The 15,535-nt window shown below is 40.8% G+C and overlaps 1 protein-coding gene across 1 annotated transcript; it reads right to left on the bottom strand.

The window, feature by feature from the left end:
• Positions 1-3,487: 3,487 nt before the first annotated feature.
• Positions 3,488-7,085, bottom strand: LOC117886463 (histamine H3 receptor-like). Its single transcript, XM_034788292.1, has 3 exons — positions 6,658-7,085; positions 6,073-6,239; positions 3,488-4,724 (listed from the first exon to the last, which is right to left on the bottom strand). Exons 1-3 carry the CDS (start codon positions 6,923-6,925, stop codon positions 3,834-3,836), a joined length of 1,326 nt encoding a protein of 441 aa, XP_034644183.1. The 5' UTR covers positions 6,926-7,085; the 3' UTR covers positions 3,488-3,833.
• Positions 7,086-15,535: the final 8,450 nt, after the last annotated feature.

The following is a 15,535-nucleotide window of genomic DNA, read 5'->3' as shown; positions in this document are numbered from 1 at the left end:
GTTTTATGTCTGTCTGCTGTTGTATTTAATGTTTGTTACAGTAAAAGCAAAAGTAAATTTCTTGAATTGCAGGTGGGGTCATAAAAAATCTAAGTGCATTTAACTCAAACTAATGGGGAGAGCGTACACTGGTGTTCCAGTGAATGCAGATGGCAGGATTATAAAATGGCTACCTAACATCAGAATTCAGCCAAGAACACTAACATACATTCACTTATCAGCATCTGGCTGAAAGTTGTACATATATTTTTATTTTATAGAATCCCTTTTGTGAGATCTGTCATACAATAAAATACACCACTAGAATCTAAAGAAAGTACACAGCCAGATAGCTGGGGTGTTTTGGCTGAAGGCTGTTAAGGGGTGAGGAAAATATAAGTAGATGTAGGAGACTTACAAAATTGGCTACTGGGCCAGCTGCTAAAGTCAGTCTGTGTAAGAAACTTGGTGGTCTCATTCTGCAAGGGAATTCCACTAAAAGATCTGTCCTCTGCCTGGTCCTAACTCAACTTAAGGACTAATAATCAACACCAACACCTACCAAAAACTGTTTTATTAGTCTTGTACAAATAGCAGCAGTGGACCCATTTGGGCAGTGAGTATAGAAGTCTGTGTTGACATGCTGATGCTGGTGGGAGAACACCTAGAAATCTCTGGTGATCCAGGCAAATGGTTTGATACTGCAGATTCTGTGCTATGGTGATAAGTGCCTTTATTTAAATGTATAATTGCTTAATAGTAAACTCTGGAAAGGATACCTTACACTATACCTCAAGATCTGCAAGAGATGCACTGATTACAAGCACCAGTCGTGCCCTCTATGGAAAAGTTTAATGTTATTGGCATCTTTTGGCCTTCCAAGAACAGTTTGTCTACAAACTACTATGCTAGAAAGGTGTGAACATCGCTTCTATTCTGTAGCTCTAGCAAACTCTATTCTAAAAAGTTTAGTGAGTCATCTTTATAGTAAGAGTTTGTAGGTGGTGGTGTGGAGCTAAGAAATAAGAACCACCCATTGTTTTACAATACAGACCCCCTATCCTGCTCATAGGAGGAGTCCTAAAGGCCCATCTGCTAGATCTTCATGAAGCATATCCAAGGGAGAGCACAATTAACAGTCTTAGGAGTAGGTCCATTTTACCATATCAGCTTCTGTCTCCAAAGTAACCATGTATGCTGGAGCCAGAGTATAAGTATTAAGTAAGTAGGCTATTTTATGACTTAGACAATTCATTTACAGTAAACTTATTTTTTTTAATGGAAGTTTTTACAAGTAACAGATTTTCAAAACCAGTGGTTCACAGGCTGCATATAATACAAGATGGGTCATAACAGCTGATTAACATGTATGTCTGCTATGGTAATGGACAAATATGAATACTGCTATTCACCAACTGATTTTTTTTTTCCAGTTTGTCAATGGGGAAGTAGTTGCAAAACAACACAGAGGAAGCTCATGGGGGAACATTCTCCTGCAAGCTAAGAAACTGCACCTTTCATGAGTTTCACTGCTCAGATCAGTGTGCTTAAAGTGTAGAAGTGATTTTGGCATTCAGTGTGTCCAGTGAGATTTGACTCTCCCCGTTGGGGTGGGGAGAGAAAGATGAGAGAACTGAAGAGGTAAAAAGCCAAATCCTGCTTTCACCTCTCAAATTAACGCAGACACACCTGAACACAGCAGAACCACTGCAATATCTTTCTGGTGGGAGCATGCTGTGGATCTGTCTTCTGTGGGTGCTTCCTGCATTTCACTGCACAGATAAGTTTAGGGGAGGGCAAGAGTGGTGGGACTGGTATTTCATAGGCTTGGAAGGGAATCCCCTGCTCTCATGGCAGGACAAAGTATTATCTAGATGAGCTACACAACTACCTCGTTGGTTATGGAGTGGTCATTCTCTCTCCCCTACCTGCCTCAGTGCACAGCATGGCTGTTTTCTAGGGACAGGATTTGCTCCAAATAACGTAAGTGCTTGACTGGTAGTGTATCCCTTACAAATATTTGAGAAAAGGGGAGATATTTTCAATGTCTTTTTTTTCTTCTTCCTACTGCCATTTCCTAAGCCCTGCCAGGGTAGAGATTCTGGGGAGAACAGTCTTTACTAGATGAGATGGGAGTGGACTTGAGTAAAAGACTAGTAAGGATTTGTATTGGGCCTAATGTATCAATATTTTCACTTAACACTAGTAACTTTCTGATAGGCCACTGAACACCGTATTTAAAAAAGCAAACCATTTTTATCTGCAAAAGGATTTACGTTTTGAAAGATTCAGACTTGATGTTTGTATTTTTTTACTTTGTGTTTTATTTTGGGGGGGTTTCCCTGGATTTTCACTGAATGTGTCTGATCTGACTGTATATAACTGGCATTGAAAGATTTGTGTGTGTTTAAAAATGAATTTCAACCAATATCTGTTTGTCTACAAATATTTTCATTGACTTAAAATGTTGCAGTAGCAGGAAATCAATTTTAGTCTAATACTAATTTTTATTTGAGACAATGATTGTGGATCGTGAGATTCATAAAAACATTTTAGTATCACTTTAAGCACTGTTCATAGATTTAAAAAGATGCCTGTAGGGTAAATATATACTTTTATGCTACCACACATAATTGGAGCACATGTTTATATTTCTTCGCACCTTTGACCCTAATGCCCATTGACATTATGCTGGACTCTGTACTAGCAGACTGCTAACATGACACAATAGAAAAACTAAAATTAGACTCTCTGCCCACATTTTTCTTCCTTCTATTAATTTCTTCTCTGAATAGCCCAATAATAAGCCACATCAATATTCATATTTAGAGTAGTAACCCTGGAGAGAGAGATACATACATACATACATACTCTCTCTCTCTCTCTCTCTCTCTCTCTCTCTCTCTCCCCATCCAGGGTTAATAACTGTTAAACCTTCCCCTTACTTACCAAACGCATTTTATTCATTCGCGTTTGTTCTGTATTCACTTAGTTTTAACTCTGTTTTATAGATGTACATAGGTATAAAATAGGCTGCTGTTTTTTAGGTATGGCATTATACCCAAGAGTTCGAAGGTGTGCTATTCTATATAAGAACACGCACAGATATTTGGGCCCCTATCCAAAACTCACTTAAGCCAAGGGAGACTATGATTAGCTTTAGTGAATTTTTAATTCGGTCCTTAGTGCAGCGTTGTTTTATAAATGGTGCAATATTGCTTACACATTGATAAATCCACACACAGCGTATGTTTTCTTAAACTTTCTCTGTACCGTTTGATTATTTTAATGGAGGAATAAAACCAGTGGATGGATAAAAATACTGTAAATCTAATCAGTTTCTTTCCAAAAAATAGATCTTTTCACACTAGACTTTATATTTTAACTTACATTAATTCTTGCAGTATTTTTACTTTCTGTACTCTGTATTTTTGTGGCCTGCAGATGTCATCTACCCTTTATCATTGCAAAGTAATTACAGGGAATTTTATCAGGTTACAGATAAGAAAAAATCCTAACCTGTTAACACCTGAAAGTATTAAAGGAGAAAGACTTTGCAAACTCTTACTTTAATTTTTTCATAGGAATGCTGTTTGCCTTTTTGCATGTCATTCTGCTTTGAATGGAAACAGACTAGCTAGGGCCACTTTCTGGTTGTGATGCATTAGCATTGCACTGTTACAAATAAATCAGAGTTATATTTTTATTGATCTTTAAATTCTCCTAAGCCTACCCTGACTTAAAGTAACCATTGGTAGTCCTAATTCATGGACCTAAACCAAAGCAGCACCAGTAGGTTCCTTTTAGAAGCAAGTAGTGTTTCTACATAACATGCTTGTTTTCCTTACACATTTTTACATAAAAATGTGGGGATGAATTTTAGCCTTACCAGGACACAGCAGTTTTATAAAAGCTTTTCTGAAGCTCATGTGGCATAGTGGGTATAAAACCGGGTTAATGGCTGAGTTCAGCCACAGAAGCCAAAATGAAGTCTCATAGAGAGAATGATGCACACATTGCCCATGACAAGCTGCTCTAATGATCATCAGAAGTGTATAAGGAGCCCAACACAAACCAAACACACAGACAATAATTGCTAAAGACTTGGCTACTCGTTTGTCCCGGGAAAGTCTAACTCTGTTTGCCATGCTGTTGGCAATGTCTGTTCTTCTTGTGGTGTTGCAAACGTTTTCTATAGCTCTGTAAAAATTGCCCCTGGGTTGTTTAGTCTCAACATCCACCTGTAAGGGTGGTAAATCTTGACCGACATTAAAATCTAGGGACTGGTTATCAAGTTTACATAGGCTGAGCCTTGAACCGCAGGGTCTAGTGGGTGAAAGGCTACTAGCTCTCCTTTTCTTATCTCTCTGTCTGTCAGTAGGTTTTACAAAAAATATTACATGCTCTCTTTTTTTCCCTTGGAAACTTGTTTCACAGTCCTCTTGACCAGGTGCTAGGTTTTCATTTCTCATGGGAGTGCGCTTCTTGATGTTGATGTAAATGCTTAAGTTAAAGTATGTAACGCTAATGAAAGGTGTAAAGAATTCAATAGTAGAAGCAATCATTAAGAAATACCAATTGTAGAAGAATTCAGCATAGCACTCTCCTTCAGGCAGGATAGTTTTTTGAGCAATATACTCCCAACTGATGATGGCTGGTCCATAAAGAAGAAAAGCTGCAATCCATACGATTATCATCTTTAATATGGCATTTCTAGTCATCCCCTTCTGAGCTCTGTAACTCACCTAAGCAATGAAAAACATAACAAATTATGTTCATGCACCCCAGGACAATTCAATAACCTATAACTACAATGTTAAGGATTCCTGTTTTATTTTTGTTGTACCTGCTGGGCACACTTAGTGTGTTTAGCAAGAAAAGGTTTCATTTTTGTAACAAACCAAAGCCATTCCTGCAACTTCCTTTCCAACACCCACCATTTAATAAAATAGGCACCCTTCCAGCTGCTTGATTGTCCATATTCTGTGGACAAAGAATTGCACCTTGCACCATTACTAAGAGCTGTGGATGGCACAAAACACATGTATTCTCGAGGAAAGGATCATATTTCTAGCCCCAGTTAGAGGTTGCATGTGTTTCGTTGTAGTAGCTATGATGCCTGCTTGTAGGATATTGTGGGAGTGAATTTTTGTTCTTAGTTTTTATATTTTCTCCTGTGGGATTAGTTAAGTAACTTAAATTTCATATTCAAGTGATGAGTTGAGTTTACAGAACACCTATGTAAACGCTTACTAAACTGTAGGAAAGGCTGTAATGCTTAATTTTGGTACGACAGGCTATGATCACTAAAAATTATTGGGTCCCCACCTGTCTTACTACCTCAGTCTGTGACTTGTAATAAACAATGGATTTAAAATCAATATTTTGGGAAATCTTACTGTCTCCCCAAACAAAATCAGAAATAAAAGCAATGCCCTGAAGGATAAAAGGAAAACCGTCATGCAAAGAGGTGCAAGCTATTTCTGCAAAATGACTACTCTCACTCCACAATGTGTATTTCAATGAATGCCCAAATATTGAGGGAAGTGGGGGCTATAGCAATGGTTACAGGTGTGGGTGTGTGTGGGGGCCAGAAACCTGAATTGAAATCCTATGCTGGTCCTTGACTTGCTATAAAATGAGGGAGATGGAACTTCCCTGCTTCACATGCTTGTTGTGGCCTTTAATTAGTATTTGTCACGCCTTGCACAGACAAGTATAACTGCTTGTGAATGTGACTTCTCTGCCCTTGTTCTAACCTAGCCTCTAGGCAACTAATCTGCATCCCTCTGTGAACTGTTAAAATTCAGTTCCTCCTAAACTGAAGACTCAAACCAAACCAATCTAAGCCTTGCTTTGTTTTGCTAAGGTAGCATTCAGTCCCCGTGAGTTGGCTGGAGCACGGTTGGCAAGCAGTGGTAATGCAGACCGTGCTGACCAGCCTCAAAACCCTCATTCTCCTTTGCCTTTATTAGCGGGTCCGATCTTATCCCTTTTAACCTAGGAGTCTCCCCTTAACCTCCAGGCTGAGCGCTGCTGCAGCGAGGGGCGTGGAGCTCCAGGCAGGGCCGGGGTTCAGGTTCTGTCCCTTACCGCTTTGGTAACGGAAATGAATCTGTCGAAGCTGATCAGGACGATGTTGAAGACGGAGGCGGTGCACACCAGGTAATCCACCACCAGCCACAGCTTGCACAAGCCCTTGCCGAACTTCCACTCGCCCGTCAGCACGTAGGGGATGTAGAGCGGGATGCAGAAGCCACCTGCGGGCAGAGAGCTCAGCACCGCAGGACCCCACCTGTCCCCCTCCCCCGCTCCGCGTACTCCTGTTTTAACCCGCCCGGCACTTCCAGCGGGGCAGGACCCAAACGTTTAGTGCCGGCTGGCTGGTGGTTGAGCCCCAGCGTACAGCCTGGGCGCCTATCCCCCTGGGAAAGGTGGAGTGAGGTGGGGGCTGCACTCGCTCTGCCCCCGGGAGTTAACCTGTTCCAGCCCCAGCTGGGCACAGTGCTGCCCCGCTCCCTGGCCGGGCCCCACCCCGGCTGCAGCGCCCAGGGACTGGCTCTCCGCGCGCTCAGGATCGCCCCGGGGTCCCAGCGCGGGGCCGGGCCATGCCCCTGGCCGTCCCAACCAGCTCCGGGGCCCGGCTCCCGCGGGCGCGCCGCTGGGGGCGGAACTCACCCACCAGGAGGTCGGCGAGGGCCAGGTTGAGGAAGAAGAAGTTGCCCTGCGTGCGGAGGCTCCGGTCCACCACGAAGGCCAGGATGACCAGCGCGTTGCCCAGCACGGTGGCCAGCACCAGCAGCCCCATGAGCGCGGCCAGCAGCACCGAGAGGCCGGCGGAGAACTGGCCGTGGTGCTGAAGCAGCTGCCCCGCGCCGGCCGCGCACGCGTTGCCCAGCGCCGCCGGGCGGCTGGAGAGGTTGAGCCAGGGCAGGTCTCCGGGCATGGCTGCTGCGCTGGGCGGCGGGCACGGCAGGGCTCAGGTACGCGCCATCCCTGCCCGTCCCGCGGCGGGGCTGGGGCGCACGCGGGAAGCCGCTCGCTGGGCGCCGCCGGCTGGGAAGGCGAGTCGCGCTCTGGAGCCTCGGCGCGAGCTGCCGGAGCAACTCCAGGGCGGGCTGCGTCCCCCGCCCTGTCCCCTCCAGCGGCCGGCCGGCGGGGAGGCGGGGACTGGCGGGAGGGCGGGGGGACGGAGCTGGGCGCAGAGGCGCGGCCAGCCCGGCCCCGCTCGGCGCTGAAGCAGTTCCCGCCCGCAGTGAGTGCGCTCGGCCTGAGGCGGGCTGTTATTTCCTTAGACGGTACAAACCGCTTCTTATCTCAGCCCTCGCCTGAGCGCCGCCAGGGGCCGGCCACGGGTGAGTTTAGAGGACAGGTGCTCAGGACTTCCTAAAAGTCAGGCCCGCTTTAATGGGTCCCGCCTGGGGCACCCGAAACCTGAGGCACTGACAATCATTGGCTGGAATGTGGCCAGATTGATTCCCTTCCGATTTCTGGCCTCACTGGCTTCGAAAGCTGTTCCTGAGTTTACTAGGATCTCGGTGTCAGTTAGAGCGGGGAAATGGTAGAGAGTTTAATTAGACACATTTTGGTCTCTATTTGTCACTGCCTTTAACTTTGAACCCCAGCCTCGTCTACTCAAAGAAATCTCTGGTCTATCCAGGCAACATATTGAATAGCTGCCCACAAAGTTAGGGAGCCAGTAACCAAAAGTTACTTCAATGAATTGTTCATGTTGCCCAAAAGAAACTTGCAAAATTCTGGTGTAGGTGACTTTTTCTCTTTTTTTAGCTCTTTCACAATGCTCAGGATGGAAGTCTTATTTCCTGTTCAATACTATGAAATACCAACACGGAGCGACCTTTTCAAGGGCTTTTGAATAGCCAGAAACTATGTTATACAAGGCTAGTGATTTAAGCAGCCACTGAAAGATATTTGAAGATGACATTGAACTAACACTTTTAGTCATTTTCACACAATAAGCTAGAACAATGTGCCTTGCTGAAGCCCTTCCAATTACCCTGGCAGGGTAAAGAGAAAATGTGAAAAAAATGATTTATTTATACACAAAAGAGAAAATAGACCAGGCAGAAAGGAAATCAAAAATTCCAGAGATGACACTTTGTGAAGCCAAGAGTAACTATTGTTTGCAAAATGCTTTTCATTTGACAATCAGTTTTATGTTGCACTTTGTTACAAAACACATTGTATTTGACAATGTTTTAGGCTGCACTTTCTGTTTAAGTGCCCGATCCTGCTTCCAATGAAGTGAATGTCACTGAATTCAATGGAAGGAGGATTGGGTCATAATGGATTGCTTTAGAGAACCCACAACATCTATTGAAGTCCACTGTGATTGAACGTATCCATATTTGCAATGGGTGAAATCCTACTCATCTCAACTCATGTGAGTTGTCCCACTGAGCTAAGTTCTGCTCTAAGATGCATGCATACAACCCTGCTTTCATTCAGTGAGAGTTACACACTTCTCAAAGGACAGGTTTTGTCCCTTTGACTTCAGTGAACCCATCTTTGTAACTAGGCAAGCAGTGTTTGGCCAAAGAAAATTATTGGAGGCACTTATTCCGCACACATCATTGCAGAGTGGATAAACAGCTCTCTCTTTTTTAAAATAAAAAATAGAGATTTGCATAAATCTGCAGTTTGCAAAAACAATTTTCAAAAGCAATTGCACTGACACTGAAGAACAAGCTGGTCATATAGATACCAGGGGAAGCAAACAAAAAAAGCTGTTTTAATAAATTGCTTAATCTTTGTATGGGTGCATGCACACATGCACTCCGTAACGCAAACTGGCCCCTTTTCACAGAGAGAATACCTCCAAAGCTAGCTTTTATCAACATTGGGAGTAAAAATTCCATTATAGTTCCTCAGTTGGTGTAAATCAGCATAACTCCACAATGGAGTTATTTCTATTTCCATCAGCTTGAGATCTGGCCCTTCAAGTTTATGCTGATATTGAGACTGAAGTGTAATATGTACAAACAAAATACCCTTTTTATATGCTACCGTATCTTTGTCTTCCTAAAGCAAATAAATAAAATCACATAATGAAAAAGGGAGGGAAACAAACAAACAAATAAAAGTCCTCAGAAGGTTTAAAAGGATGTTAAAAAATTGGAGAGAGTGCACAAAAGAGCCACAAAAATGATTCAAGGGCTGGAATAAGCTTTCATGGGTAAAAACCCCCACTTTTTCAGTTTTTAGTGCCACCAGACTCCTTGTTGTTTTTGTGGATACAGACTAACACGGCTATCCCCGATACTATTAATAAGGTAGTTTTAATAGTGATTATTACCTGATGTTGGGTCTGCCTGGCTCCTGTTTTCATTAAGACCAATGGGAATTTTCCATTGACTTCAATATGCATGGGATCAAGCCCATTGATAATTTCTGCTGGTTATGCTATTGAGCATAAAATACATGGAGACAGCACAAAGATATAAAGAGAAAACAAGACTCAGTCATAAAGAAAAGAGAGATTTTTTTGGTGTTCTTTCATAAATAATTGCTGTAGTCTTCAACTCATCATACATACCTTGATTTTCACATAGTACAGATAGATCAGTGCACATTTCAAGTAGGTTCTGTAGTGTACAACCTGCAGTCAGATTTTTGAGATTCTCACTGGTTCCTACTGGTTAATCACCTCTTGATTCTCCTTTAGTACTAACAGTTTAAAAAGACATGATGTCCACAACTATTAAAGATTTTTCCCAGAAAAGTGAAGTATCACTCCACATTTTTTGCTCAGTGTAGAGCTTTTTTAAGACCCCGATAATGCTCCCTGAAGCCTTCAAGCTCTGCTAAGAACAAACACCTACTAGAGGGCAGCATGCTCAGAATGGCAGATTTTGCTAATACAGATTTCAAACACTTTCTCATTTTCCTGTAAATGGAAAGGTTGTCTCTCATGTGTAGTGAGTTATTATACTGTCACTTTCCCTGTTACAGATGCATGCTGATTTTTTCTTAATAATAATCAATTGTTGAGAAAACAGCTTTGTTTTATTCTGGAACATATGCTGCCAGTCCTGTGGGGAGAGGCTTCCAACTGGGATGTGCTAAGAAGCATGGCAAAAAGAGGAGAAAGAGAGAGGAAGTACAGAATCTTTCTAAATTGTTTGAGAGAGGACTGGATTGTGAATTCCTGAGACTAAGACCCAGGAATAAATTCTGTCTAATCCCTGAAGCAAAAGTTCTAGTTTATTAGAGCTGGTTGAAAAATAATAACTTTATTTAAAAAAAATAAATTTAAAAAAATTCAAGGCATTTTCATTCTTCTGGGTCATGAATTTTTCAAAATTTTCCATGAATTTTTTTGATTGTTTTCTTTTTTGAAAATCACAAAGACTATTTTTTGCCCCCTCCCCTGGTTGCTCTTTCCTGATGACTCTAGTGTATTTGGGTATGTGGGTGAATGTCACTATAGTAGCTACAGTACAGAATGTGTTTTCCCACTATGGTCAGCTGACACTTTCCACAGAATGTGCTAAATTCAACCCTCAGTTACACCTGTTACCCTCAAATGGGTAACTGACAGATGGCAGAATCTTGCTGTGTGTTCTGTTGGTCCAATAAATGCAGATCTCACTTGAGATGAATAACACAAAAATGGTATCTAAGAAGCCTCATGTGCATCAATAGTATAGGTATGGACAATTTAAAACATGTTTTAAGCACAATTCCTTTCTTATATTACTAATAATACCTTGGATTACTATCTTGCCACCCAGGGGAAATTGACTAGAATAGCTCCCCATCTAGATATTCTACTTTGGAATAAAAATGATTTTATTTCAGAATACTTATTCCACTTTGGAAGTATCCTCATTATTTGGTAATAGAATAGTGTCCACACGGGGAGCTATTCTGGTCAATTTCTCTATGTTCACAAGTGCTATTAAACCTGAACAATTTTTTAAAAAATGCAATTTACTTTTCACGCTTTCTGCTATTTATTTACTTCTTGTGTTTCTGTCAGCTTGCAAGTCAAACTAGGTTTCAGTGACACATGAGACGGATTCTCACAGCCATCTGAATGACAAGAGCAGTAAGGTCTTTTGGGAAAATGGGAAACTTAAATTAATGTGTATTCTATTTTAATTGCTTCATGTGTACATTGTAGTAACGTTTTCCTGGTTCTGTTGTTTTATTGTACATTGTAATTGCAAAAGTATACTGATTGTTTCTGTACTTACTGAATTATTAGAGACTGGTGAGTACTGAAATATTAAGCTATTTAGCTGTCTGCAATGTTTATTTCTTTTAACATAGTTATTCTCAAGCCCCCAACATTATACAATTAAAATTCAAGGGTAAAAATCCTTTAACACTTCAAATTCAGATACAAAGGCTTTCAGGCAGCATACAATAGAATATAGCCTTCAGACTAATGCAGTACAATATAACATACAACTATAATTAACAGTTCACAATAAACTCAAGTCCAGATTTTCAAAAGTGCTCAGGACCCAGATGCTGCCATTGTTCCTACAGTTCTCAATTAGAGCTTTTGGGTGCTGAACTCTTTTTGAAAACCAGGTCCTCTCAATATAATGAACACATATAAAATAGAGTCCACCATTGGAAATGAGCTAAATAAACAATAAAAGAGAAAGCTCAGGGGAACAGATGCATCCAGCAATTTGCTGTGAAATTTATTTCTTTCATTTTCAAATGAATACCAAAGACACCTATGCAAAGCTCTAGGTACCTTAATATGGATTAATCATACAATAAGTACAATTAAATTAAACTTCAGAAGCATTAAAACCTGTTCCACAGGAACTTGACAGCCAGCCACCTACCCATTACATCATCTAGGAAGCAAAACCTGAGCCTATTAAACTGGTGTTTTTTGCAGCATACCCTGAAAGTTGCCGAATTTGGGCTATTTCCAAAGTCTCCAGAGTTCCAGGTTTAAAAAAAATCTAGACTCTCTTGGATCAATTGGAAAGTGAGTCCCAGAGTGGAGGGTTCTTCTAATCTTTCTCACAAATAGTTTATGAGGCCACTATATTCATGATATTCCTTGGGAAGTTATTGCCACTAAAAGGCATCAATCCCATTTGGGACTGGTGTTACAGCTGTGGCCAGTCTATGTTGGCTGACTTTACAGCTGGGTGAAAACTGCAAAAAATCTGCATGAATAACTATTTGAATTTTTAAATGAATCCACTTTGTCAGAGTTTGTGATCCTTTCGTGTCTGTTCTCTGTGAATGACTAGTGAATGAGTTCACTACTAGGAGCATTCACTGAGGGAAGCACATTTTATGTGAATATTGTAGAATATTTGCAGGACAGGAATTCTGAATTTGTAATCACAAACACTTACATTTAATCTAATCACCACTTAGTGAGAGACACACCATGTAAGTTACATAGCCAATCAAGCCAGCTTGAATTTCAAGTGGTTACCACAACCAACTCTTTGCAAATGAGCTACACCCAAGAATAATTTGCAGAAATTATTCAGCAACTAATTTTGAATAACACGTACTTTTGATAATCACAGTCTGTTCACAAGCAACTAGCAAAAAGAAAAAGGGGACATTTGTCAAATTATTAATGCAAATTCTATGCCCTATTTCAGAAATGACTTGACATCTCAAGGGGCAAAACATGCTACAGATATCATCATTTAGCATCAGCTATTGATTATTCTGTCTAATCAAAGGATTCCAAATACAGGTATCTGAAGCAGTACAAATGCAAAACATCTCTAATTGGGATTAACTGACATGGTGATCAAAACTCTGGATGTGACCAGAGCCTTGCCTACACTAGGCTTCCTGTTGGAATAGCACTGAGATGTAACTGATGGTATTTTTTGTAAAATTCCTTAGAGTAGATATAGCCACAGTGCAGAAAGTCTTTTCTTATATAAAGGCAACTTTTCAGTTGTAGCATATTATTGCAAAAGGGTTTACTTATTAATAGCCCCTTTTCAGATTGTGTAGACAGATGCCAGCTTTCTTCTTGTCTCTGCTAGCAGCACTGAGTGACAAGAGTTCAATACTTGAGAGAGAAAGTATTTTCTTTGTCAGTGGCAAACAGAACAGATTTTTGGGCTGCTTGAGAGAATATATACATAGATTTATCAATTAAATAAATGAAAAGCTTTTATTAGATAGATCTGGTCTTAATTAAATGAGTAGGGGAAATTGAATTCTATCATACTCGTTTCCTACTATTTTTCTCCACTTTGACAAATCAGTATTTCACTTCCACATGTATTCAGGTGTTTTTGTTTGATATTCTCCCATCATCTCCAGACAAATAGCATGATTCCTTTTAATTTAATATTATTGTTCTGACTCTCCTGGGTAGGGAAGCAGAACCTCTCTGATCTGTGCTACTAGAAAGGAGACTCAGTACAGGTTATTGAATCTTACCATTTAATGAGCATGCAAATGCACAGTTTTTAAAAACAATTCTGTATTGAACAAATGTACAGTAGAACCTCAGTAATCTGCAGACTAGTGAGAGTTGGGAGTGGGTAGCAACACGAGCACCACTGGCTAGTTACAAGTTTCCTCCTAGCCCAGTTACAGGGCATTTCTAAAGTCAGGGGTGGGGTGAAGAGGTGACATGGTACTTCTTCATGTACCTTTAGACACAACAAATCCTGCATCTTGGCAGGGGGTTAGCCTGGATGGCCCTTGTAGTCCCTTCTAATCCTATGATTCTAAGTATTCTAACTAGCAGAACTGACAGTACAGTACCAGCAAACCAGGAATTCCAGCATTCATATATAATTCTGAAATACCTCCTTTCATGCTGCAGCTGGTATTCTCTGGAAATGAGCTAGAAGCTGAATCTGGTTTCCACATCTTTACTTTTCCCAAACCAGCAGGTTGTTTTTCCACACAGAGCTGCTCATGAACAGATATTTTAATATGCTCCCCCCTGCCAACTTCACTGAAAATTCACCTTCTGTGTCTGTAGCATCAAGAGTTGGATTTTCATAGCCTTTCCAGCTCGAAGAAGTAATGGGAGATGTTCTTTCCCTTCAGACTTATATGTTCCAAAGCTGTCCATGGATATTGTTTGCTTGGAACCTTGGCTCCCAGTACTGAGACCTTGATGTGCTCACATTTGCTTGTGGGTTTTTTTTTTTTTTTTTGGCATGTTAATGCATATGTCCATATGTTAGATTAGCAGTATGCTAATTTCAGATGCGCATGAGTGCATTGCCAACACAAGATGGATTTAGAGGAGTTAGAGAGAGGACTTGTGGAATGTTGGCCATTCTGAAATGAGATCCTCTTGTTGCCAAGCAAGGGCCCAATTAGCTTTATTCATGCTTTATTGCAAGGCAGATTTATAACTATTATACCTTTAACACATGCTTTTAGCCTGTATTTTTATTTTCTTAATCCACCTTTATGTTGGAAATTCTGCATGAAGAAAGAAAGGCATATGCATCCAGGGATCTTCATAAGCTGCTGTAATTTCACTCTTTTCATTTCAAACCTGTCCTAAGAGCCCATATTAAATGCTCTCAGGCATGCCAGGAATCTATCAATCACCTCACTTCATGCTTCAGTGCAGTGCACGCTTGCTATGCTATGTACAACCATTTTCATCTACTTCCTTTCCCCCCGCCCCTTGAAACTAATGTTTGATAATACCCAAGTTGATAGACTGTAATTACAGTTGTGTGGAGGTCAATGTTATATTGCAATTACACCTTAAGATAGCTGACACTTCTTATTTGGGTGTTGCTGTTTGTTGTTCTTTTTGGAGTAGTGGGATGGGGTTTCTTCTGCATCTGCTATTATGTGGGGAATGTTTCCCACTTTGGATTATAAATTTAGTTATACTGTGTTATGTAGAGCTGTGTGGGAACTGGAATTTCCATTTTGTGGGAAATTCCACACTTTCAAAATTTTTCATCATTACAAATCAGAACAAAACCAAAGAATTTTACTTATAAATACAGTTCAACTTAACTTGAAATAATGTGACAAAGCACTATCTAGTGCTTCAGATCTCCCTCTGCCATGTTGTAAAATGAGACAGCATGCTAGTTCTATTTAGCTTTATTATTTTTGTTTGTACTTGGAAGGCTCAAGGGTTTATTATGGTTTGGGCTTTTACCTTTTCACCTTTACGTGAAACAGGGAGGAAGGTGAGTAGGGCCAGGTTAGGAGGGTAAAAACTTTATGTGATGCTTTATAGAGCTGACAAAAATGCATTTATCACATTGGCAAGGGGGGATAAAGGAGAATATTAGAAAAACTAGGACATAAAAGATAAGCATAAATCTTTGAACTCAGACTGTACTATGTTCCACAAGGAGTAATACATATGCAGAACAAATTACAATGACAAATGGCAGTGAGGAAACTGTGTTTAGGTTAGAGAGATATGGTTCATGTTTGAGGAAGTTTCAGGGCTAGGACAGGATTTTGTTCTAGAAACATCGACAAATGTTGAAGTATGAGATGAACACTAAAGCTGGATCTGACTAAGGTGAAAACAGGGTACTGCCCACTATGTTCCAGTATAGATATCAGTTATACAAATAAG

This window comes from Trachemys scripta, chromosome 13 (assembly GCF_013100865.1).
Source record: "Trachemys scripta elegans isolate TJP31775 chromosome 13, CAS_Tse_1.0, whole genome shotgun sequence".
In the NCBI taxonomy this organism is placed as follows: Eukaryota; Metazoa; Chordata; order Testudines; family Emydidae; genus Trachemys; species Trachemys scripta.
This window is presented reverse-complemented; position numbering and strand designations above follow the sequence as displayed.